We start from the raw sequence: 26344 nt of genomic DNA, 5'->3' as shown, positions 1-26344 counted from the left end.
TCAAAAGACAAAAAAAGTTCTGTATCTGCAATTAACAGTTAATTTAAAAATTCTTTTTGAGCTCTGACCATTGTGCCTCAGTTGGTCTCCAGTTCAATTCCTGGTCAGGGAACATGCCTGGGTTGCAGGCAGGTCCACAGTTGGGGCCTGCGTGAGAGGCAACCAATCAATTTCTCTCCCTTTCTCTCTCCCTTCGCTTCTTAGAATACATAAAATCCTTTAAAAAAAATTTTTTTTTAACAGGCACAATAGAGACTGACTCAGCATGCTGACAGCTCCGGGGGTGGGGTGGGGTGGAAGACAGTGTAAGGGAGGTAAGTGGTAATGGGAAAAAAATACAATAAAAATAATATATATAGAAAAATTTTTAAATACTTCTTGAAATTTTCTATTAGTGTTTTTGACGAGTAGACTACAAGCATGGGACTTAGTAATAAATGGCTAAACTGCATAGAAGTATTGTTTCTTTTAATAACATTTCTGATTACCAAATACAGATATAACACCTGGAAGGTATAGGAAGTATAAATTAAAACTTGGTTTCGTTTTTTTATTTAAAAAAACCTTTTCACTTGAACTCTTACACTCCCTTATAACAAAGGGACTCTATCGAGTACGAAGCTGCTTTGTATACGCCAATTCCTTCAGTTTCAAGTAACTAAATCCAATTTTGTTACGTATTTTCATTGTTGTAAGGGCGTAACAAAAAAAAAAAACAACTGTTTTAAACGTCTAAATAGTATGTATTCAAACGAAGTTCTTAAGTCATATTTTCTTCGACTGGCGTTTGGGCACCAATTATTCAACTAAACTTTGGTTTAGGGTCAGCCTGCCCCCTACTCCCCACCAAGAAATAAGGTGCCACTAATATCTCGAACTAGGCACCTTATTTCATAGCCATTAATATCTCAACTCTCCATCTAAACATTTTAATTATCCTCACTTCGAGGGCTATTTTTAACTCCCTTTTGCTTTAACCCCTTGGCCACTCCATAACCACCTGAAATGCCAAAGACACTAAACTTTAACATCATCCAGCTCTCCCAATTTTTGCACGCAGAACACGAACCTCCTGTTACAACGGGCCGGCCTCCTGATTCTCATAGTAACTCACCTCTACATCTGGAACGCTCGATTTAACAAACCTTGAGCCTATACACTTTTATCTCATCTTTACTAAGTCTGGTTGACAAAGCAAATGAACTTACTGAATACTCTTGAAATGGCTAGGATTTCCAATAGTTAAACTTGGGGTTGAGACGTGCAAAAATAATTATCTCAACATAACTACTTTGTATTCATTCTTATTAGGTTCAGGAAGCCAGAGGAAATGTTTTTCCCACCCCTTCGGCTTTCCTTAATTCGCGAAAAGGTAAAGAGAAAATGAAGGTCGATAAATATAAAAAGGAGGTAGCGACACCATTAAAGACGATTTCAAATTCTGAACCTAAACATGAAAGTGCAAAAGGATGCGCAGGGTCTCCAAACAGAGTCCAAGACCGTCTCCCCGTTGCCAAGCTCCTCCGAAGCTTTAGGACAGGGGTAGGAGGCTCACCCTCCCACTGAATGGTGATGTCCCGGCGACTGAAGCGCGGAGAAGCCTGGCAATCATTGACTGGCATACAGCAGTCTCGGGAAAGCGGGGCCCTCGTCCAAGATCGAAGGCCCCAGCTGGCACCGAGAGCCCCCAGGGAGCTGTTAGGCATCCCATCTTGTCCTACTCCTCCCAACCGTTTTCCTCCCAACAGTGCGGCAAACGGCATCCTCCAAGCAAAACCCAACCAATCTCCAGAACACGCTCCAATAAGCCCACCGGGAGAGCCAAAGCCACCTCCTAGCCCCTGTGGGGAAAATGGCGCCAGTCACCCCTTTTCCCTCCCGGGTAGTCACAAGGACCAACCTCCCTCCCTCGCTACAAAATGGCGTCTCCCGCTGGAGCCCCCGAATCAGCATAATTCACTAGTTAGCAAGGCGGTGTCGGCCTGGGATAACCGGTTCTACCAACCACTCAGACACAGGAACTTTGATTCCGCTCTTCAGACAAGCCACTCAGGCGCCGGCTTTAATGCATGACGTCACGAAAATGGGGCGTGGATAAGATGGTCTCTCGCGTCACCTAAATTTGAGCCAATGGTAAGCAGGAAGCGTCTAATGAGTGACGTAGTGACAGCCCAATGGAGGCTAGGGGCGGGCTTCAGACTGGGTATGCGGGTTGCGGGGCTTGGGGGCCGGGCGGCTGTTTCCTGTCCTGGTGCATGGTGGTCGGACGAAGGAATTGTTGGAAAATTTTCTCGGAGGTTCGTATATAAATGTGTTTTTACCCAGTGTGCATTATTCTCCGCCCGGCCGCCGCCCTCAGCGCGGCGGCGCGGGCCCGCTCGGGCCCGGGCCCTGACTCTGGCTGCTCAGGCTTCGTCGCAGGCCCTTCTGATTTTACGGCGGGCAGCGGCGCCTGGGCAGAAGTGGAGTTTATTAATAACCCACGGCCGCCACTCTGGGGCGGCGGAGCTTTTCTTACCGAAGACACCCCCCCCACGTTGTCTTTGCTCGCTGTGCCCCGCCTGTTCCCCTGAGGGGACCGCCGAGGAGAGGGACGGGAGGGTGGAGCCCTCGGGATTCTGGCGGCGCCTTTCGTCTTGACCTCCATGCGGAGCGAGTCCCCAGGCGCTCCCGTGGTGAAGCTCCTCCGCCTGGGACGGCGGGCCGTGGTCCGTACCAGGCCCCAGCTGTGGCGCCGTCGGCAGGACTGGCCGTGGGCCCGCTCGGACCTCTCCTGAAGAACGCACCTAGAATTTCTTCCCACCTATATCGTGCACAGATTACTTATTTCTCTTACTTAAAAATTTTCTGGGGGGTCATTTTAGGCCTCACACCGAATATTGAAGTTGTTAATTTTATCATTCCTCCTTTTTTGTCGGTTTTGGTCAAAGTGTGAACAATTCCTTCAGTTGCTTTGTAACATTGTGGAACGTGAACCAATTTTTATTTCCTTTTTTTTTTATAAACAATAAGGGTTTTATCACCTACACTAATGAAGTCAAGCAAAAAGTAGGGGGAAAGAGTACCATTGCTAAACCCATTATTTAAAATCAACTTAAGTCTTTGCTTTGGAAGTGTCTAATCAGCTGGTATAGCCATGGTGGGAATGTGGTGAAAAATTGTAGGTTGAAGGCTGTGGTCAGCTTTGTCCTGAATCTCACTAGAAGATAGTGGGTTTTGCTGTAGTTGACAAAAATCTGCAATATTTAATACCTTCTTTCGCTGAGAGTATAGTTTAAGTTCATTGATAAGTGTTTAGTAAGAGAATAGGTAATAAGATCATCCAAAAACTGATGAGATGATCAGATTTGTAACTAATTGAGGTATAGTTTGGAAATTCCATAGCCTCCCCCCTCCCCTTAAAAAAAAGTTTTATTGATATAATTCACATACCAAACTATTCATCCGTTTAAAGTGTGTAATTAAGTTGGCTTGGTATATTCAGAGTTGTGCAACCATCATCACCGTAAATTTTAAAACATGTTCATCATTCCAAAAAAGAAACTCCCCATTCTCTTTAACCCCCCAACTTCTTCCCCAACCACTAATGTACAGCTTTGCCTGTTGTGAACATAAGAGTCTCAGTATGTGGGCTTTTGTGATTGGCTTCTTTCACTTGCATAACATTTGCAAGGGTCCTTCATGTTATGGCATTATCAATACTTCATTTCTTTCTATTGCCAGTTATTTCATGTATGGACATAACATGTTTTATTTATTATCTGTAAATGGACATATGGTGGTTTCCACTGTTTGTTATGGATAGTGCTGCTATCAACATTGTGTACAAGTTTTTGTGTGGACATAACATTTTTGTTTCTCATATATACACACACACAGACACACACACCTAGGAGGAGAATTTTTTGATCATATGGGTGGTAACTACATTCAACCTTTTGAGGAACTCAAATTGTTTTCAAAAATGTTTGCACCATTTTACATTCCTACCACCAGTGTATGAGAGATCTCATTTCTTCATATCTTTGTCAACACTTATTATTTAGTGGGTACAGAGTGGTGTGAGTGATTTTGATGTGCATTGTCCAGTGGCTAATGGTATTGAACGTTTTTTATGTGTTTATTGGCCATTTGTAGATCTTTAGAGAAAAAATTGGTTTTTATCTTTTCCCCACTTTTTGCGTTGAGTTATTTGCCTACTATTGAGTTGTATGAGGTCTTTTTTATATACAAGTTTCTTATAAAATTACGTGATTTGCAAGATGTCTATAGCCCTTTGCTGCAAGTTGAGATATTGCTGTGCAGTAAGGATTCATTATGTTCCTCATGGAAAGATGACATACCTGTATTCAGGAATTGTGCCTCTACTATTACTTTAGCTGTTACTAATTATTTATAATGTACTTGGACTTTGTGATCATATGAGGAGAATTTCCTGAGTCCTGAGATTTTCATTACTCAGTTCTGAAGTTTTAAATATAGTTTTTGTTTTAATCTGAGGTTTCACCCAGTTCTGAGCCTTCTTGCTCCTGGCTTCTTGTTCAGAACACAGTGGGGGGTTTTTTACAGAGTTCGGTTGCATGTGTCATTGCTCCTTTCTATGCTTAATTTGTGAGACAGTGTTTTAAACTTTATTGTACTGTTGTTGATCAGAATTATTTTGTTTTGAAGGTGGATTTAGACTGAGAAATATTCCTCTCATTCATAGAAAAGAAACGTTTAAAAACAATGATAGCCCTGGCTGGGATGTTTAGTGGATTGAGTGCTGGCCTGTGAACAAAAGAATCACTGGTTCGATTCCCAGCCTAGGGCACATGCCTGTACTGTGGGCCAGGTCCCCAGTTGGGGGCGAATGAGAGAAAACCACATACTGATGTTTTTCTCCTGCTCTTTCTCCCTCCCTCTTTCTCTTTCTAAGAAAATAAATAAAATTTAAAAATAAAAACAAAGATAAATTTTTATCCATCCTTTTCCATAAATGTAATCCCATTTTAAAACTGCTGCAGTGGCTCTGACTGGCATGGTTCAGCATGTTGGGCATTGACCTGCAGACTGAAAGGTTGCTGGTCCCATTCTTGTAAGGGCTCCTGCCTAGATTGTGGGCCAGGTCACTGGAGGCATGCAAGAGGCAACCAATCAATGTTTCTCTCCTTCTCTTCCCGTTTTTCTAAAAATGAAAAAATAAAAATCTTAAAAAACAAAACAAAACTGCTGCGGTGGGAACTCTACATCCTGTGGAAATAACTTCTCCATTTATGTGTAGACATGGGCATTTAACTCCAAACTACATTTTTTGTACTTAAAATACGACTTCACTCAGCACTTAACCTTGAGTAGGCACTGGATTGAATGGTTTATTGAGTGGTTTACATATATAAACTTAACACCTTCACTACCAACCTGTCAAATATTGGAGTTATCCCTATTTTGCAAGTGAGTCAACTGAAGTTTAGAGTAACTTGTCCAACTATTACCTGGCAAAGCTGGGTCTTGAACCTATGACTGGTTCAAAAGCCTAGTCTCTGAACTGAGTTATTCAGTAAGCTACCAAAAGTACCTACCTTCTAACTTTTAAAATATAAAATATCTAGTTTCTAGAGTAATACAATATTTTGAGTACTATACATAATATGCCATAGCGCAGATGTTAAATGTACTATTTATACACATTTTAAAGTTAAATAATAATGATGGCATTTGGCCTAATATTGAAAATACAGGCATTTATATAATATGGAGTAATGGTCACAAGAAGTTGGAATCATTAAAATTAATGGCAGTTTATACATGCTAAATGTTAAGGTGGTCGGTGATGCAGGCTGTGAAATTCACAGAGAAAAGAAAGAGCAGAGAGTAAAGGTCTTATTTTTACTTTCCCAAGGGAGGGAAAGGGCTAGGTGCAGAGATGTGTACTAGCACCAGCACTGAGGGGTTAGGGCTTTGACTTTGTATCAGGTAATAGAGTGGTTGTAAAGCAGGATGTTTCAGTTAGGCTGCAACTTGTTTTGATGTTATCTTTGGGTACAGGGTCAGGAGGTGGTTGTGGTCTGGTGTGTCATGTTCCGTAACTTCCTGGAGCCTCTGAACCTTCAGAGCACTTCCAGTAATTTTCTAGTCCTAAGGATAAAGGCTCATAAAACAATTAGGGTCAGTCCTGCTTTATGGGGGTCCAGCTAGCTCTGGGGAAGAGGGCCTGAGAAAGTGGCTTTTGTCCTATTAATATATGCACATAATACAGTAGGATATTATAAGTGAGATACAATGAAAAGAGCATTGGAATAAAAGAAAACCTAATCTTTAATCCCATCTCAGGTAGTTAACTAGCCATGACCTCATACAAACTGTATTCATTTATTCAACAAATACTTAGTAAGCATGTATCGTGTGCCATGTATTTCTGAAGGTACTAGGAATTCAGGGGTGAATAGGACAGATGGGGGCCCTGCCATCATGGAACTTAAAGAGTTCACTTAGAAATTCTGGTAAGTGAAATCCTTCTCTGAAGGAGATAGAGTTCTGTGATAGAAAATATGGAGATAATGGTAGAATGGGTACTTCAGTTAAGAGGTGACACTGAACAATATGTGCAAAAACAGGAAGAGTTAGGTGTGTACAAAGACCAGAAGTCCAGGGTGACTGGATGTATATAATGGAAGACAATTGTAAAGCACTCTGCAACACGAGGGATGTTAAACTCATTAGATACTTATTGAACATACAATCTTAGGAGTCAAAATTCCAGAGACCCAGAGGGCATAACACATACCTTACAAGGCTTATGGTCTAATGGGCAGACTGGATGTAGGAGTTAAAGGACTGGTAAGAAGAGAGCATTAGATACCAGGAATCAGAACCTTTTCAGCCCAAAACAAGGTTCTATAAACCTCACTTTTCTCACTTGTATGAAGAAAACTGGCACAAAAATAAATCTTGTGTGCTGAAGGTTTAAATACATTATTTCACTTAATTCTTACAACAGACCTGTCAGATGGGTTGTCTTCCATTTTTTTCAAAGACGGAAATGGAAGCTCCGCAGCAGTTTAGTTGCCCAGGAGCTGAGCAAGATTCAAATACATAGCATGCCAAAACAAACACACACACACAAAACAAAAAAAAACCCACATACAACATGCCAGCAAATTATAAAGCCATAATGTAGATTAAATCTATGATCATAAAAACATAATTAGGGCCTTGGCCAGGTAGCTCAGTTGGTTGGAGCATCTCCCTGAAGCACTGGGGTTGCAGGTTCAATCCCCGCTGGGGGCACTTTCTGTGGTCAGCTGGTGAATGCCTGAAAGGGTGGAAAGGCAAATCAAAATAACAGCAAACACTGTCAGATTCAAATGGTGACTGAGTCTTTGGACTGCCCTTTCTATTCTTTTCTACCCCTAGGAACTGCTTACTTACCTTTTTATGCCCAAATTTACCTGCCCTTGTCTTTGCATCCCTGAGGCAAAGTTAGGTGCTGCCTTCTCTGTTAATGCTTCTATTTATAGTAACTACTTTTATTTTTTAAAATCATGGACATAAAGATGATAAAATTGTTTTAGCTTTTAGAAGGTATGCGAAGTAAAAATGAAGTCCTTTCCCTACTCCACCCTCATTTCCTAGTCCCATTTCTGGGAAGTGGCCTCTTGAATTTATAAATGTATATACAAGCATGTATAGATATTTATATACGTTTTTAAAAACATGAATGCGGTTATGGGGGAGGGACAGACTTTCCCCTACCTTCAAGATGGTTCTGGCTAGTCTAATAAACACGTGGGACAGATTAGCAAGAGAAAGTAACCGAATTTAATACATATCCCCACATACATGAGGAAGTCAGAGACTCCCATATACATAAGAGTGTTTTTGAAAGCTTTAAAAATAAGGTGGGCTGTGTACCTGTCATCAGTTACTATCTCTGGTAATCATAGTGCCCATTTGAACTCTTCTCAGTTCTTTCTCCCTTCCCTACACTGTGTACTTGCCTGCAACATTGTGTCCAGGAAACAGTTTCTTCATCTTTCAGTTAGGGTAGATTTTTTTCCCCATTCTGATTGAAACTATAGGGGCTGAAGACTTCCTCAAGAAATTTAACAGTTGACCAGCTTTTAGACAAGAGAGAACTTTCATTTATTGCAGATATGTTACCTACCTGTTAATACTATACATTGTGGTTATTTGGAGATTTATAAATAATTGAATGAAAAGGACAAATGGTTGAGTTATCATCAAACCTTAGACATTTCTTAACCTCATGACCCAAGTTACTTTGTAAGCTGCCTTTTTCAGAATTCATCTCCAAAATCATGTAATGCTTATTATATCATTATAGGGTTTTTTTCCCTTCAATTTTCTCAATTTGTTTCTGTTTTATAATAACAGTACTTGCTCTAAAAATTAGTCTGTTGCAGTCCTGTATTTACCAGGCATCTTAACAGCAGCATACCAGTGTTGCCTTGAGGCTTTTCTATTGGCCCCTTAGAGGTAACAAGAAAGTATTGAAGTTTCAGTCTGCTCTATGAATCTTTCAGGAATCCCTGAAAAGTCAACCCTTGATTGACTTTTATCACAGCACTGATATCTTTCTATGAGTCCATATCACAGTCCCTGGCTTTAGCCCAAAGAAGGTACGGTTTATAGTTTCTAAAATAAAAATCTTTAAGAAGTCCCACACATAAATATAATTACAAATCATTACTAATATCTCTGTGTTGTTCTTTTAAATATTGACACGAAAAATCAGATCTCCAGATCTGGAAAGGCCCACAAGAAATACTCTGGTCCAAAGCAGCTAAATTATCCTAAATCCTGTTTTGAGGGCCGTCAGCGCGCACAGAGGTGAAGGGCCCTGGAGGCAGGAGAAGGGGGTTGTGGTGGTGGTGTGAGAAGAGCCACCCTTGTGTCTGTTTATGCAGCACCTATTCTGTGTCTTCAATGTGCCAAGGACTTCTTTAGGCACTTGAGTCAGCAGTGAACAAACATAACCTCCCCCACCCCCCACCCCCACCCCCACCCCGTCCATCCTAGCGGAGGGGGAAATAGATAAGAAACAAACAAAATAAATACATTAACATGTCAGTAACTACTATGCAGAAATATGAAGGAGGGCAGAAGGTCAAGGGTGGGAGGTGCAGTTTGAAATGAACAAGGAAGCTCTCATTGAGATGGCATTGAACAAAGACTTAAGGAAAATGAGGGAATAATAAATGAAAATACTGGAAGGCATATTTTAGGCAGAAGGAACATCAAATGTAAAGGCCCTGAGGCCGCAGAACACCCAGTATGTTTGAGGAAAAGCAAGGACACCAGTGTGACTGAAATAGAATGAATGAGATGGAGAGTAGCAGAAATGAGGGGCAAGACCATTGGCCTCAGAGGCTGCTATAAGGACTTTGGTTTTACTCTGAGAAGTCATTAGAAGATTCTGAGTAAAAGAGAGACACAATCTAACAAACGGCACTCTGCCTGCTGCGTTGAGAGGAGACCGTGGGGAGGTCGCCGTAGAAGTAAGGTGACCAGTTAGAACACTTTTGCAGTAACGTGGATGATACGTGGTAGTGTCTTGGATGAGGGAAGTAATGGCAAAGGTTGTGAGAAGTGGCCTGATTCAGGATGGATTTCTGAAGACTGAGTCAACAGGATTGGTAATGGAGTATAAGTGGGAATCTTCAACCATGTTAAACCCAAAGAACTCTAATTATGGGAATTTTAAACATGGTAAAAAACTGATAGGCAAGACTTGCCAGTGTGCTCAATAGTTTACTGATGAATTATGAAAAGCATGCATTGGACTTTGGGTTCATACTTTTACCCTGCATATTAAGTGAAATTGCAGCTTATTTCAAAAGCTGTTTACTTCCTTAGCATTTTTTTTATGGTTCATAAATATCCTTTGTAGCTTTTATTTCATATGCATTGTTCTTTGTTCTCAAGGGCTGTATTTTTTTTCTCTTAAAGGTAAAAAATGTTGTTAGCCCAAATAAATCGAGACTCTCAGGGAATGACAGAGTTTCCTGGAGGAGGAATGGAGGCTCAGCATGTCACCCTGTGTCTGACAGAGGCAGTAACTGTGACAGGTGAGCAGTCTTGTTTGAAGGGATTATGTGGGTTTGGGAATATCATTTATCTTGAGGGAAAGTGAAAAATCACAACACTGTGTTTACATCCCTCTTCTTGTTTAGGTAAAGACAACCCAAAGCTAAGCCTTTCAATGAGCATTTTTACCTCGGTGTAGATGCTGGATACAGTAGGGCAGAGACATGTTTTTTGTAAATACTAGAAGAAATTGCATTTGAGTTTAAGTTAAGCAGTCAGCCTTTTGCCTAATTTTTGTTTTAAAAAATAAAACAGCATGGACATATGATAGTTTTCTAAAGAAAATAACTGTTTTTTTATAATAGATGGTGACAATTTAGAAAATATGGAAGGAGTAAGCTTGCAAGCAGTAACACTTGCAGATGGTTCTACTGCTTATATACAACATAATTCTAAAGGTATGTGCCTCATTACAGCCCATTAGTTAATACCAGCAATGCATAATAGCCTCAAAGCTGGAGCACTTAGCAACTCTACCGCTTCCCAATCCTTTCTAGTTTCAATTTAACTTAAATTGTTTTAATAATTTGGGGACACTCTTTGAGATATTTGGAAGGTACTGTGGGGTATCAGAATTAGTGAGGGAGAGAGGAGTATCCCCAACCTAATTCTTGTAAGACCTTTCTTGCTTTTTATAGTTCAAGTTATTATTTAATGTTTTTAAGAAATATGCCCAAGAGTAAAGACATTTGGTTTTAGTTTTATAACATTGCCTCTGAATCAGTTTTTAGCTTGCTCCAAGAAATAGTCTAGTTCTTGAACTCCTTGTTTTTATGGAAATCTACTAAGCACATATATACATAGGCGAGGGACTTATGCCCCCAGTGCTGAGAATGGCCTCACACACACTGACATATCAGTCTACTCTTCTCTGCTTCAGCTTCCCCCTGGTCAGAGTAACTGGTTCTGTGTGGCTCTGAAAGGTGTATAGAGATTCGACTCATGTAGCCTGCTGTCATGAGCCACTCTTCCTCTTGAACTTGTCTAATTGAAAATTGGAGGGGAGGAAGGATGGCTGAGGGAGGATTTTCTGCTTTCTGTAGGATCACTGGATGTGTTATTGAATTGCCTCAGAACATTGAGGGAAGAACCAAGATGAACATGATCTTAAGTAGTGTATGTTTTTATAGTTGATATCATTTTGAAATTGTATAAAGTTTAAAATTTTTGCTTGTGCTAATTAATTGCTTTAAATGTTTTGTTCCAGATGGAAAACTCATAGATGGCCAGGTTATTCAGTTGGAAGATGGTTCTGCTGCCTATGTTCAACATGTACCCATACCTAAAAGTAGTAAGTATTTGATACTACTTACTCTCCTGATTTTCATATTTTAGTATTTGCTCCCTCCATCTCCTCTTATTACCTAAACTTAGTCCTGACCTCTAGTCCTTCTGAAAGGAAAGATTATTAGATGTCACAGAGAACACTGAAAGACAATTTTAACTTGAGACTTTCCCTCAAAAATAATAGACAAGTTACTGGACTGTACTCTGGAGACAAATGTGCAACAGTCCTAAGTAAATATTTCTATTATTTGAACTAAATCTAAATGTCTCTGATTTTTTCTTTTTTTCCTTCTTTCAACTCTTCTTTTTTTTTAAACTTTTAAAAAATGTTTAGTTTTAGAGAGAGGGGTAGAGAGGGAGAAAGAGAGAGAGAGAGAGAAACATCAATGTGTGGTTTCCTCTCATGCATCCCCCATGGGGGACCTAGCCTGCAACCCAGGCATGTGTCCTGACTGGGAATTGAACCAGCGACCCTTTGATTTGCACGCCAGTGCTCAATCCACTGAGCCACACTGGCCAGGGATTCTCACAACTCTTCTTATACCCTGGTATATATTTCTAAAACAAGTATCTTAATATCTTTTTACCATTAAACACTGAGAGCAGTTTTGCTGAAATTACGTATATATTCAAGGACCCGTAAAGCAAGTGTTGTTTTTATGTGTTCAATGATTTATTTATTCTGTTGTTGGCTGTTATCAGAAAACATGGGATCTAAATGTAAGCATTGTTCTCGAGCAGGGGACAGTTTACGTCTAGAAGATGGTCAAGCAGTGCAGTTAGAAGATGGAACTACAGCATTTATTCACCATACCTCCAAAGGTAAAACAGTTTTGGAAATAGGAGTAAAATAAGGAAAAAATGGTTGGCAAAAATAAGACCTATCTTTTGTTATTGAAGTGCTGTCATGTAAGAGGAGAATTATGCTAATTTTCAAGTACAAGATGACAGATTTTTGGCCAGACTGAGGAAAACCTTTCTAATAATTTGAGCTGTCCAATAACAGGTCTCAGTAGCAAACCTTTGTTTCCTAAAGGACTTCAAATACAGGCTGCTTTTAAAATATGAAATTGAATATTTGAAAACCAAATTGTTGACTTTTTTCTTCTTAACTATAGCTACTTTGCCTATTGTGTTGATCTTTAATTAAAAAATATCTTAAGAAACTATAGCAAAGTGTTAATGTTTACTAACTTTGTTAGGGAGGACCAAGCAGGTGGAATGTGTAGAAGTGATGAGCACAGCTCTGCAGCCAGACTGAGTTCAAATCTGTTTGCAGCCCTTTACCTGTGTGACTAAGCAAATTACTTAACCTCCCTGTGCTTCAGTTTCATCATCTGTAAAATGAGGATTATAATCAGTATCTACATCACAGGATTGTCATGGTAACAAAATGTGCAAACCATATGTGAAGCACTTAGAACAATGCTTGTCATACCGTAAATGCTTAATAAACGCCAGCTATTGTTAATTACTTTATAAAATATTTTATTATAGAATGATGTAATATGTTTTAGAAAGACTGTTTAGTTGTGAAACCAAGGGGAAATTTTTAAAATTTTAGAATACATTATAAGTAAATTTGTTTAATTAAAGGTGAGAAAAAGTAACCTCTGAAGTTTTTCTTTAGTGGTAGGAGTTAATCATGGGTTCATTTTAGTTGGATAGATTTACTATTTCACAGTGCTGTCTGTAACTTCGTGTGGTTATTTAGAGGGGAAAAAAACCCATGGTCTTTCAAGTCACACTGACATGAATTCATCCTTGTTTCTCAACATACTCATTTTGACTGTTAATTAGTTTTATTTATTTCCTGGTTCCCAAAATCTCAGTTTCCCACTTGTCCAGTGTTGGGGATTAATACACTTGTGGTGCAGAATTGTGAGGTTAGAATGAAATAACACACGTAAGGCACATCAGCCAGGGCATATGTAACTATTTAGGAAAACTTCACTCCTTTCCTTTAAATATGTAACTGTTTATCAGACTATCTTTAATTTAATGCCATTCTCTTCCACTCTCTCAGATAGTTATGACCAGAGCGCGTTACAGGCAGTTCAGCTGGAAGATGGCACCACAGCTTACATCCACCATGCAGTGCAAGTCCCACAGTCTGACACCATCTTAGCAATTCAGGCTGACGGTACAGTGGCAGGTCTGCACACTGGGGACGCCACAATTGACCCTGAAACTATCAGTGCTTTGGAACAGTATGCAGCAAAGGTACATCATTTGACAATGTCAAGAATGTCCTTCTTTATTTTTCATTAAAAAAACAAAACAGAACAGGATACTAGTATACTTTATCCAATAAGAAACTAACAATTCAGAGTCAGAATCAGATAGTAGAAAGGAGATCAGCATTTATCTTAACAGAAGTATGGAAGTATGTAGAAAGAAATATTGGAGGAAAAGTAATGGGGTGGAGTAAGAGCTTATAGAAAAGAAATGGGTGGCAGGTAACTCAGAAAAGTTATATTCGAGGATGAGTGAGTGCCATAAGAGAAATAAATTCTATATAGAACTACTTATGAGTTAAGAAGTAGAAATTAGAGATTGGAAAAGGTGAAGGAAGGTCTCAATTAAGTTTTACATCAAAAGGGATGGGTTTTTAACTTGCATTGAATAAATACCTTTCATATAATTTAAAAGGTTATTTTCCCACTTTTTATTATGAAAATTTTCAGACATACACAGAAATAAACAATAATGACTCTCCATGTACTTACTACCCAGCCTAAACAATGGTCAAAAAGTAAAACTTTTTAAGCTTTATTTTATTCCTATAGGTGTCCATTGATGGAAGTGAAAGTATAACAAGTACTGGAATGATTGGAGAAAATGAGCAAGAGAAAAAAATGCAGGTATGTAAATCTACTTTTTAATTTTAGAATCTCTTTCTCTTAGCATTTTAAAGCCCTTTTATGGATGAAAGCAAGAATAAGGAACTCACTATCTTTCTAGGAAAATCTTACCATTTCAGAGAAACAATGTACAATATGCCTGGCCTGGTAAGCTCAGTTGATTAGAACATTGTCCTGATATGCCAAGGTTGCTGGTTCAATCCCAGGTCAGGGCACGTACAAAAATCAACCAATAAGTGCATAAATAAGTGGAACAACAAGTCTTTCTCCCTCCTCTGCCCCCATAATCAATTAAAAAAGGAGAAAAAACAAAAACAGTGTACAATATATATTAGTAGTTTTCTCAAACTATCTCAGGTCTCAGGATTCATCGTACAGAGAAATCCAGGTGAAGCTTGTGTTCTGGAATCCAAGGCAATTTTGGGCACCATGTGCACTGACTTTGTTTTTTATATCTTTTTGTTTCTTCTGCTTCCGACTCCCTCCATACTTTCCTTTTCAGCTCTTGGAAAGAAGATCCAGCCTAGCTAACTATCGTTGTTCCCACTGAGCAAAGCTACTTGTACCTTTTGTACCAGACTGCTTCAAAGGCTGCATAGGCCCATGGGTTGTCTACCCTTGTTTCAGATGCTCACTCTGGGTTGAGTCATTGCCTACTCCTTACCCATATAACAGTCTAGAGCAGCAATGCCTTGGAAGTTTTGTATTAAGTGCAAAGTAGTCACAGATGCATGCTGGGAGGTCAACTATTCAAAAATTCAAAACTTGCATAATTCAAGACTCTGTTTTGAATTACATGTTTTTGTTATTGTGTTGGGCAGGTGTTCTTGGAGCTCCTATAATCATCATAGCATATTCTTGTTTTAACACTGTTCCTCATTTTCTCAGCAGTTATCTCTAATATTTTCCTGACTGATCCCTCAGCAGTATTTGCAGTCACCTGAGAGTTTTATAATATTTATCTCCTATCTTAAAGTTACTGCTTCAGGGTCACACTTCTTAACTTGAGCATTAGCATCACTTAATGATGTTAAGTGATACTATTAAGGACTATCAGTAAGATTTTACATTTATAATAACAGCAAATGATACAATAACAGGAATCACTGAAATGGCTGGTAGAAAATTTGATGCTTCTAAACATTGCTGGATAGCCAAATATTTCTGTTTTCTATGAAGTGGGAGCAGTATAAGCACTGTTTGCAGTTCACTAAGTCAACCTTTTCTGAACTTCAAACAGTGTAAATATATACAAAAGATGTAGGTCAAGGCCTGGCCAGGTAGCTTAGTTGATTAGTGTTGTCCTGATATGCCAAGGTTGTGGGTTTGATTCTCGGTCAGGGCACATATAAGAAGCAGCCAGTGAATGCATAAGTAAATGGAACAACAAATCAATGTGTTTCTCGCTCACTCTCTCTCCCTGCTACCCTCTCTCCTGCTCCTCCTGCCTCTCTAAAATCAATAAATAAAAAAAATTTTTGAAGATTTTATTTATTAATTTTTAGAGAGGGGAAGGAAGGGAGAAAGAGAGGGAAACATCAGTATGTAGGTTGCCTCTCACACACCCCCTACCAGGGACCTGGCCTATAACCCAGGCATGTGCCCTAGACTGGGAATTGAACCGGCGACCCTTTGATTGGCAGGCAGGCACTCAGTCCACTGAGCCACACCAGTTAGGGCTAAGAATTTTTTTTTTAAAGATTAAGAAAAAAGAGAGAGGTGTAGGTTAGTGCCTTGGGATAGCCTATTAAGGGTGTTATCTCTTACTAGTGACTGACAATTAAGTTTCTAAATAATAGACTATTTCTAAAGAAAGATAATTGTAACTACACTTACAATAAACTAATACAGAATGCGTCCTACAGAAAAATGAGTGTAACATTATAATATACTATTACCATAAAAACCTATTACTGTCAATAATTAACTTCAGAGCCAGAAATATCACTAGGAATTCAGAGCTGCAACATGTCATAAAAAGCCCTATTACTCTTTATGCACACATATAACCATTTGGTGTTGGTGCCAGTGGACAAAGACAAAGAAGAAAGTTGAATAGGATTTTTTTTGACTGTAGCTTTTTCTCCTTTGCTCTCTTTACCTCTCCCTTACAGACTGCATTGTCCAATATGGTAGCCACATGTGGCTATTGAGCACTTGAAATATGGGTAGTCAGAATTCAGAGGTGCTGTGAGTATAGACTACGTACAGGATTTTGAAGGTTTATTATAAATAAAGAACATAAAATATCTGAATAATTTTTCATATAGATTTAGATGTTGAAATGATAATTTGGACATACTGGGTTAAATTAAATAATTACTAAAATTAATTTCACCCTTTGTTTTACTTTTAAAATGTGGCTATACTAGAACATTTTTAATTACATGTAGCTTGTATTGGTGACTCATTGTATTTCTCTTCATTAATGCTGGACTAGAAGTTTATGAATCCTTCATCCTCTGAAACAATCAAATACCATATTTGAGGTTTAGGGCTCTGTACATGGTATCAAAAGGTCAAAATATCCTCAAAGAACCACTGCAAATAAGCAACACCTGTAACTTCTCAGCTTTTTCTTGGTACTCCTTCTACTTCTGCCAGAGTTGCTTAAGAAGTTGTAGCTCTAGGCTCTAGGCCCTGGCCAGGTGGCTTAGTTGGTTGGAGCATCATCATCCTGCACCCCAAAATGTTGCAGATTTGATTCCCGATCAGGGCACATACCTAGGTTGCAGGTGCAATCCCAGGTTGGGGTGCATATCGGAGACAACCAGTTGATGTTTCTTTTGCTCTCTCCTTTCCTTTCTCTCTGAAATCAATTTTTTAAATATCCTTGGGTGAGGATTAAAAAAAAAAGAATGCCCAGGTGTTGTTATAAGAACTGTAAGGATGATGGAGTATGTGTTTGGGGGAGACTACTACAGTCCTTGCCCTCATGTTATACCACCCTTAGTTAAGTAGGAAACAGCATAGTATTAAAGTAGCATATAATTTGTAATTTAAAAAAAAACCAACCTGAGTTGAGTTTCCACTCTGCTATGTAGTAGCTATATGATGGAGCAAATTAGCTCCTCTGGATCTGAGATCTTTCCTGCTATATTTGAATAATAATACTCTTTCCTCTACCCATCTCATGGGGTTATGAAAATCAAAAGAGATCTTCATTTGACTGATATTTTAGGTAAGACATGAGAGCATAATTTGTAAATGTATAAGCATGAGAACAGCATTATTTACACTTACGTGTTCTCTTGGAATACCAGACCTTCTTCATGGTTTTGATTAGTTTTGACTTTATTCAAATTAATTTTATTTACATTGGAGATCAAAATTCTTTGGTTTGCCAGTTTTAATCAGAGCTCTAATACCACAAAACATTAGTCAAACTAGCTTAAGATAAATAGATATATTATATGACTATACAAGAAGCCCAAAATAGGAACTGCTGAACAATTGAACTTCACAGGAACCAGAATTGCAGAGGAGACATCACTGAAGGCTATTTCCATTCCTCCTTTTTCATCCTCCTCCCCTCTTCCATGGCATCTCTGCCCCCTTCTTTTCTCTGCACTCAGGCTTTCTGTGCATCGTCGCTGAGTTTACACATGGTTCATTACAGCCATGCTTTCTCCAGCTTACTACCCGTGATCAACTCAAGATTTCTTAGGTCAAATTCCAGTGAAGGAGAATTTGTGGACTCAGTTTGACTTTAAAAAAAAAAAAAAGATTTTATTTTTAGAAAGGGAAAGCGAAGGAAAAAGAGAGGGAGAGAAACAACAATGTGTGGTTGCCTCTCACATACCCACCCCCCCGCCCCAGAGACCCAGCCTGCAACCCAGGCATGTACCCTACCCTGGGAATCGAACCAGTGACCCTTTGGTTCACAGGCTGGCACTCAATCCACTGACCTACACCAGCCAGGGCTGACATTTTCTTTTTAATCCTCACCCAAAGACATATTTATTGATTTTAGAGAGAGAGGAAGGGAGGGAGAAAGAGGGAGAGAAGCATTCACGTGAGAGAGAAACCATTTGGCCATCTGTCCTATGTATCCCAACCAGGTACCGAAGCCACTAACTAGCCATGTACCCCAACTAGGAATCAAACCCGTGACTCTTTGGTTTATGGGATGACTCTCCAACCAGCTGAGCCACACTGGCCATGGCTCAACTTGACTTTTTAAATCAGGCCATGTGAGGCATAGCTCACTGGCCAGCCTTAGATATACCAATCTTTTCTGGTTATCAGAGTCTATGGATGGGGTAGCAGATTCTCCCAGAACATGGGTTGGATGATCACCCCAAAACCTGTTTAGGCATTTTTAATATGGATTATATTTCATGTATATTTTTTGTATTTTTATCTAGCTTTGTGATCTTGAACCTTGCTTTTCTAAGCCTCTTTTCTTTTTTCTCAAAGGTATTAGCAGTGGTTATTAATCAAGGATAAATACAAAATTAAGCTGTGGAGTTTTTAAAAATAACCCATGACTAAGACCAACTTCAGAGATTAGATAAGTAGGTCTGGAGTGGAATCTAGGATTCTTTAAAAAATAGTATTTTAGTAGTTTAAAACAATTTTTTAAAAAATATTTTATTCATTTATTTTTAGAAAGAGGAAAAGGGAGGGAGAAAGAGAGGAAGAGAAACATCAGTGTGTGAGAGAATCCAATCAGTTGCCTATTGCACTCCCCCAACCGGGAACTTGGCCCACAACCCAGACAGGTGCCCTGACCAGGAATCAAACCAGCAACCTTTTGATTTGCTGGATGATGCCCAACCCACTGAACTACAATGGTCAGGGCAGTAGCTTTTTCTCCGACCCTCGCTCCCTCCCTTCCTTCCTCCTTTTTTATTTAAGAGAAGTACAAAGTTAAAAACAAAATAAAATGACCAATTACCTTATTATACAGATAGCTATTGTATACTTCTTTTTAAAAGAAGTAACAATGTTTATGTTTCAAAAATCCAAATGGTATAGAGAGATAAAAATTAAAAGTTAAGGACTACTACCCAATAGTAATCATTGTTAGAAAGGCATGGGATTTGTTTGTTTTTTAAGTCTTTCTAGCAATGCTTATGGCTCCCCATGGTTCTCTACAGACTCCCCTGTTGCTACACTTCAATGATTAATCCCTTTCTTGAAAGAGGACATACTTTTAAAAATTCTTCAAGTTGCTTTTTATCCTCCCCCAGAGTATAAATTATTTACATCTAATATACAAGATTAAACACATCAAATAACAAGTTTATCTAACATGTGCATTAGGCCATTATGGCAAATAGAATTTTAGGGGTTAAACCAGGTGGTAAACCACTAGGCTGTCGCATCCTGAAGCCTGGTTGGTGGGTTAACAACTTGAGCTGTAGGACCAATCTATTTTAAATCCTGGTTCCCATCCTCTGACCCAAGGTCAAGTTACATTAATTAACCATGCTGGTCCTCATTTTTTTAATTCGTAAGTTATAAATAGTTTATTGGGCAGTCATGAAGGACTAATAAGACAGCACATGCAAAGCACCCACCACAATACATCACGTAAATGCAACTCCTCAATTAATGATAGTTAATCTCCTCAATACATCACATAAATGCAACTCCTCAATTAATTGTAGTTATTGAAGGCATTTTGGAATTCAGTCTTAGATCTAGCCCCTTATTTACCACTGTGGTTTGCACGTCCTCAGAATCCTAGAATGTTAAAAGCTTGAAGGGACTTAGCATTAATTATCTTGTACAGTGGTTTTTAAACTCTGATTTTGGGAGGTCCTAGGGTTTCTTTTTGGTTCCTCGGAGACTAGCAGAGCTCTGTGCAACCCACACCTGCCTGGACCAACAGCAGCCGGAATGCCTCTATCTGTTTTACACAGTAGAATGATGTATAAGATTTCATCTGGCAAAGGATTTTGACTTCTTTAAAAAAGCTTTAAAAAAAATCACTGATTTAGTATAATATGTTCTTTATGCAGACAGGCAAACAGATCCTACATGACTTGCACAAGGTCACACAATGAATATATTGCAGAGCTTAGGTTATCTTTTAGTTCTTAGAACATACATTAAGCGTAAATAGTAGGTCATTTTCTATAGATGGTTTTAGAAGCTGATTAGCATTTCACTGATGTTAGCTTCTTTTTTCAAAAAAAGATTTATTGACAGAAATCATTCTCACTTTTTTAAAAATATTTTATTTATTTTTAGAGAGAGAAAGGGATGGGAAAAGAGAGGGAGAGACACATCGATGTGCGAGAGATACATCGATCAGTTGCCTCTCGTGGGCCCCCAACTGGGGACCTGGCCCACAACCAAGGCATGTGCTGTGACTGGGAATCGAACCAGCAGCCTTTCAGTTTGCAGGCCAGTGCTCAGTCCACCGAGCCACACCAGGCCAGGATGGTGTTAGCTTCTAAATTGACCTTGAGACATTTCCCTTGTGATAATATATCAAGTTATTTTTCTTTTGACAAAGACTAATATGTTCAATAATATGTAACCTTGAAATACCTGTTTTAGCTTTAGCTTATTAATTCAGCTTTTCAGTTTTGGATTCTGCCTATTTCACCCTTTAAAACGTCTGCAGAATCATCTATTACCTTCTCTTCCACGGTCATTATCCTAGGCTGGTTTTCGTTACTACTTCCTTCTGTAGTTATGATTATCCAAATTCCTTTTAGTCTCCTTGCCTTTTTTATCTTTTACTCTGTTCATACTATTATCAAAGTTCTCTTTCTAAAACACAGAGCTGATCTTGTTCAATCCATTATTTTAAAAATTTTAATACTTTTCTTTTGCTTTTATTATCTAGGCTTGTTCTTCAGAATGACATCCAAAACCCTTCCCAAATGTGGTTCTAAACTTTTTCCTGTTATCCATTGTATTATATAGACATAGTACTGATACTAAGTTTTCATTTCTTTTTGACACACTTTCATACTTCTGGTCATAATATTCCTTCTGCCTGGACTGCTCTCCCTACCTGTGTTCTTTAGCCTTCAAATTTCACCTCTAACCAGCTCACCATAACCTGAATCTCTACCCACTTTCCAATTTTGTCCCCCATAGAACTTTGTGTAGACTGCTATGATAGCAATTGTTATATTCTGTTATAATCTCTAATTTATAGGACAATTTCACTGACTACAATGAAAGCCCTTCTAAGGCAGGGACCATTCTAATTTATCATTTGAACCTGAAAATGCTTTTTACATTGCTTTTAGGATACATGTCCTAAAATTCATGTGTATGTATCTGTCTATCTATTTATCTGTCTGTCTGTCTCACTTGAGTATGTCGAGGAATACCTGCATATGATGGGGATATTACTTGGGTTGAGTTTTCTAGAGTGGCAATACAGTAGTCCCCCCTTAACTGCAGTTTCAGGTACCTGTGGACAACTGCAGCCTAAAAATATTAAATGGAAAATTTAAGAAATGAACGATTCATAAGTTTTAAATTGTGTGTCATTCTGAGTAGTATGATGAAATCTCAAGCTGTCCTGCTCCATCCTGCGTAGGATGTGAATCATTCCTTAGTCCAGTGTATCCACGCTGTAAGCACTAACCCTCTGTTAGTCACTTAGTAGCTGTCTCAGTTATCAGAGTGTTGTAATGATAGTACTTGTATTCAGACACTTAATATTTTACTTAATAATGGCCTTATTTTTCTTATTAATGTCCCCAAAGTGCAGGAGTAGTGATGCTGATGATTTAGATATGCCAAAGAGAAGCTGTAAAGTGCTTCTTTTAAGTGAAAGTTGAAACTTCTTGTCTTAATAAGGCACTTGATCATCTCACATCATCATCATCATAAGAAGGGTGATTACAGTACTGTAAGATATTTAGAGAGAAAGACCACATTCACATAACTTTATTACATTGTTATACATGTTCTATTTTATTATTATTGTTCATTTCTTACTGTGCCTAATTTATAAATTAAACTTTATCATAAGTATGTACATATAGAAGAAAACATAGTATATCTACAGTTTGGTCCAATCTGCGGTTTCAGGTATCCACTGAGAGTCTCGGAGTGTATCCCCTGTGGATAAGGAGGGACTACTGTACATCTCTGAGCTCTAGCTATACTTCCTCGTGGATTTCCTTTCGAATTCTTCCATTACCATTGACTGCAGGCATGGGACAGAATTAGCCTAACTGGCTCAGCATGAAAGAAGTTTTGTAAAATGATGACCTAAGTCTGGAAACCTATGTTATAGTTTTATACTTTTATTCTGAAAATAGCAATTTCATCTATTTTTATCTCTATAAATAATTTAAATCATACTTTTTTTTTCTAGATTGTCTTACAAGGACATGCAACAAGAGTAACTGCAAAATCTCAACAGAGTGGAGAGAAAGCATTCCGATGTGAATATGATGGATGTGGAAAATTATATACAACAGCTCATCATCTTAAGGTATATATAAAGAAATGCTGAGTCTAGTTATGAGAATACCTAGGACATTAAATGTCAACATGATATTCTTGTAGCATTCAAATGCCGTTGTTTTCTCCCACTTATCAAGGTATAGACAAATACTCACACTCATACCACAAAAGCCCATAGAGATTTTAGAAAATGTCAGCTTTTTGAGGTCTTGGACTGTTTACTTCATCTCTTGTCTGCCTGTTGGCTCATGGTAGGTACTCTATATATTTGAATATATTTTTGTCAAGTGTGAAATTTTATATAATTACATGAGCTGTGTGTATAATCAGTCTGTTAACAGTGATTTGCTGAAATCTAGCAAAAGTTGGTGCTGGCTTGTCCTTTCTTCCAAATATATAGGCTAGGTACTTGCATTGCAGCTAAACACAATATACCATGGCTCAAAAATAATAGCAAACAATTATTGAATAACTTACAGTGTGGCAGGAAGTGTGCATTAGCATATTTGGAGTAGCAGCCTCAGAACCCATCTCTGCTACTTATCAGTGTGTAACCTTAACATATTACTTGACCTCTTAGTACCTCATTTTCCTTTTCTATAAGATTGGATAATAAAAAGTACAGTATCCCTCTTAGATTGGTTGTGAAAATTAAGTAAAACTGTGCATGTAAAACATTGAGAAAAACAGCCTGGCATGTGGTAGAAGTTCAGTAAATGCTGGCCATTGTCATGATCATTCGTTTGTCACAGCAGCACTCGATGGTAGATACTTTTTTGTCCACACTTAACAAAGGAGTTCGAGGCTTAGAGAAGGCGAGTGTCATGGCTACAGCACTACTCAGTGGTGAAGCCTTGCCTCAGATCGAGGGCGCTCCAGCAGCAGCCTCCCCACCCTTAACCTTACATGAGTGGCCTCTCCCTACACTCTGCTCCCAGTTCTCACCATGATTATATTCCATATGGACATCTGTGACCATCCTAGAAAACTCATACCTCCACTGTTCCTGTTTCTTATCTAAAATGACAACTTCTAAACATACAGTATTTGGTCTATATTGAGAATTATTGGACTGTAATTTTGAGAAAAGTTACCTTTTTTTTATAAAAAATGACATACAAACAACAAAATTATTCAGCAGTGGAAAAAAATAAATAGGTCTATGTTGAGACCATCTACCTGAGGAATACCTAAAGGAAATAGAATCATCATGCCTGTGTTTTAATGACAGGTTCACGAGAGGTCACACACAGGAGACCGGCCTTATCAGTGTGAGCATCCAGGCTGTGGGAAAGCATTTGCAACAGGTGAAAACATGAATTTTCTTTGTTTCTTGGTTTCAGTTGAAGTCAAGCAGAAACAAGCTAGAAGCAGGAACTGAGCCCTTGCCTTTGGCATCATCACCAATTTTCAGACTCTCCATTAACTACCTCTTGTCCTGCTTGCTCTGTTCTCTCTTACTCTGTTTCCATTTTTCTCTTCAGACCTGTTTTGTTTCTGCCTACTATGTTCAGCGTTTCACTCCATGCCCTGTTTTCCTTTAGCAGGAAAAATAGAAGCTGATACAGAATTTAACATTAGGACACACCTTAGGGGGAACTGTAGGGAACTGGACTTAGTATTGGGACAGGCCTGCCCAGGGACCCATCGAGCAGGGCCAGGGTTCGTAAGTACCAGGCCTCTTGACTTCCACCCTGTCCTATTCTGCATTCCATGTTTCAGTTCCACTTCAGGCTTTTGGATTATGAGTTAGGAACATTTAATAAGATTGGACACTTTATAAAAAGATACACAACCTCTTCTAGACAGAGATAAAGCTATTGAATTTTCATTATGACAGTCTTGAGCTGCCGTACTCTCGTACATTTTTTTAAATCTTATTTATTTATTTTTAGAGAAAGGGAAAGGGATGGAGAAAGAGAGGAAGAGAAACAACGATGTGTGAGAGAAACATTCATCATTTGCCTCTTGCACACCCCCAACCAGGGACCTGGCCTGCAAACCAGGCACATGCCCTGACAGGGAATCAAACCAGCGACCTTTAAGTTTGTAAGATGATGCCTAATCCACTGAGACACACCAGTCAGGGCTGTTTTTGTACATTTTTAATAGTTATTCTATTATGCTTGCCTAGTATTATATCCTTGGTGTTTACTGTATATTTCAATAGCTTAATTTCAGTGGGCATGGTTAGAGGGGTTTTGTGTAACTAAGTTTCTTTTACATTTTTCTTAAAGGTTACGGATTAAAAAGTCATGTCAGAACTCATACAGGAGAAAAGCCATATCGGTGTTCAGAAGATAATTGTACTAAATCCTTCAAAACTTCAGGAGATCTACAGAAACATATCAGAACTCATACAGGTACTGGTGTGGACACATCTATCTAGGTACTTCTTACCTGCGGGAGGAAACTTAGGGAAAGAGTCTCTGGAAGATTTTCAGGGAGTCATCATCAAGGGTTTCTCATGAACTGAAATTCCATGCACTTTGCCATTTACACATGTATGCTGCTTTCCAGTAGGAGGGCCCATAACTTTGCTATATTCTAGAATAGGTCCGTGACCCAGGAAAGATTAACAATAGCCCTAGACCACCAGTGCTCTCAGTTTTTAGGGATTATCTATGTACCTAAGTGATAGGCTCATTTACCTAGGATTACACATTTAGGTAATTTTTAAGTCTGGAGTAGAAGATGCTGTTTATGGAGGGGGAGGGAAGAAACATTCTGAAGGGGAAGGGAAGCTCATATCCAAAAAGGCAAGTGTTTTGAGCATTACCCTAAGAATTGAAGGATAAGACATTTCAATTTTCTGTGTGTTTTTGCACCATTCAATTTATTCCCTTTTCTGTTTTCAGGAGAAAGACCCTTTAAATGTCACTTTGAAGGCTGCGGTCGGTCTTTTACAACATCAAATATCAGAAAAGTGCATATTAGGACACACACAGGAGAAAGACCCTATTACTGCACAGAACCAGGATGTGGAAGGGCGTTTGCCAGTGCAACCAATTATAAAAACCATGTGAGGATACACACAGGTAACAGTCTCTGATGTCCTGGTCTTTAACTTTCAAGGCTCAGTTTAACTCCTGCCTCTTCCATAAGCCATTTCCAAGGAATCCCTTCCCTCCTTCCTACCACTTGGCATGGTGGAGAGGGATTAAGCAACTTAAAAAAAAAAGCCTTCACCTTAGCATTTATATGTTCATTTATTCAACAGTTTCTGAGTATCCACTGTGTATTGCCCTGCTAGGCATCAGAAATAGAGACAGATAAGATGTCAAGCGCAGTTGAGTTGGGGAGAGATAAGAGACATATAATTGCTGCACAGTGTCTCCCAATTACATGAACAAGACGCTGTGGGAGTAGAGAGGGACACAGCCATCTCTGTGGGAGAAGCATTCAGGGAAGGCTTTAAGGGGAATTTGACCTCTGGACAGAGTCCTAAGGTTCACGAGGCAGAGGGGGAATAATCCTGGCAGTGGAAATGTCATGAGTAAAGCCACAAAGGTATGAAAAAACATGACTTATTTGGAGAACATTGGGTGGCTCCATATGACCAGAGGCATAGAGCAAAATTTTTAGTCAAAATTCCTGACCCAAATTGAAAACTGCTATAATAAGTCTGCTTGTGGGTGCATTTTTCTATGAAAGGAAAAAATAATAAGTTGTGGTGCAGATGAGTCTAAATGAGAGAGCACACAGTACACTGA

At 38.9% G+C, this 26344-nt stretch overlaps 1 protein-coding gene across 2 annotated transcripts in view; it reads left to right on the top strand.

The window, feature by feature from the left end:
- Positions 1–2229: 2229 nt before the first annotated feature.
- ZNF143 (zinc finger protein 143) overlaps positions 2230–26344 on the top strand; it is a 38890-nt gene continuing 14775 nt past the window's right edge. The window contains exons 1-11 of one of the 2 annotated variants that reach the window (XM_054582912.1): positions 2230–2297; positions 9952–10070; positions 10395–10487; positions 11297–11380; positions 12118–12198; positions 13403–13599; positions 14166–14240; positions 22540–22659; positions 23863–23938; positions 24869–24994; positions 25490–25669. In XM_054582912.1, coding sequence (XP_054438887.1) covers positions 9959–10070; positions 10395–10487; positions 11297–11380; positions 12118–12198; positions 13403–13599; positions 14166–14240; positions 22540–22659; positions 23863–23938; positions 24869–24994; positions 25490–25669 — 1144 coding nt within the window. In that variant the 5' untranslated portion in view covers positions 2230–2297; positions 9952–9958. Of the gene's footprint in view, positions 2298–9951; positions 10071–10394; positions 10488–11296; positions 11381–12114; positions 12199–13402; positions 13600–14165; positions 14241–22539; positions 22660–23862; positions 23939–24868; positions 24995–25489; positions 25670–26344 lie in introns of both variants that reach the window. The other variant, XM_054582904.1, reaches the window with a different exon arrangement.

This window comes from Pteronotus mesoamericanus, unplaced genomic scaffold, assembly GCF_021234165.1.
Source record: "Pteronotus mesoamericanus isolate MK-2021 breed Mesoamerican mustached bat unplaced genomic scaffold, CSHL_Meso_final contig_1189, whole genome shotgun sequence".
Lineage (NCBI taxonomy): Eukaryota > Metazoa > Chordata > Mammalia > Chiroptera > Mormoopidae > Pteronotus > Pteronotus mesoamericanus.
Note: the sequence above shows the minus strand (reverse complement) of the source record. Positions and strands in the feature narration are given on the sequence as shown.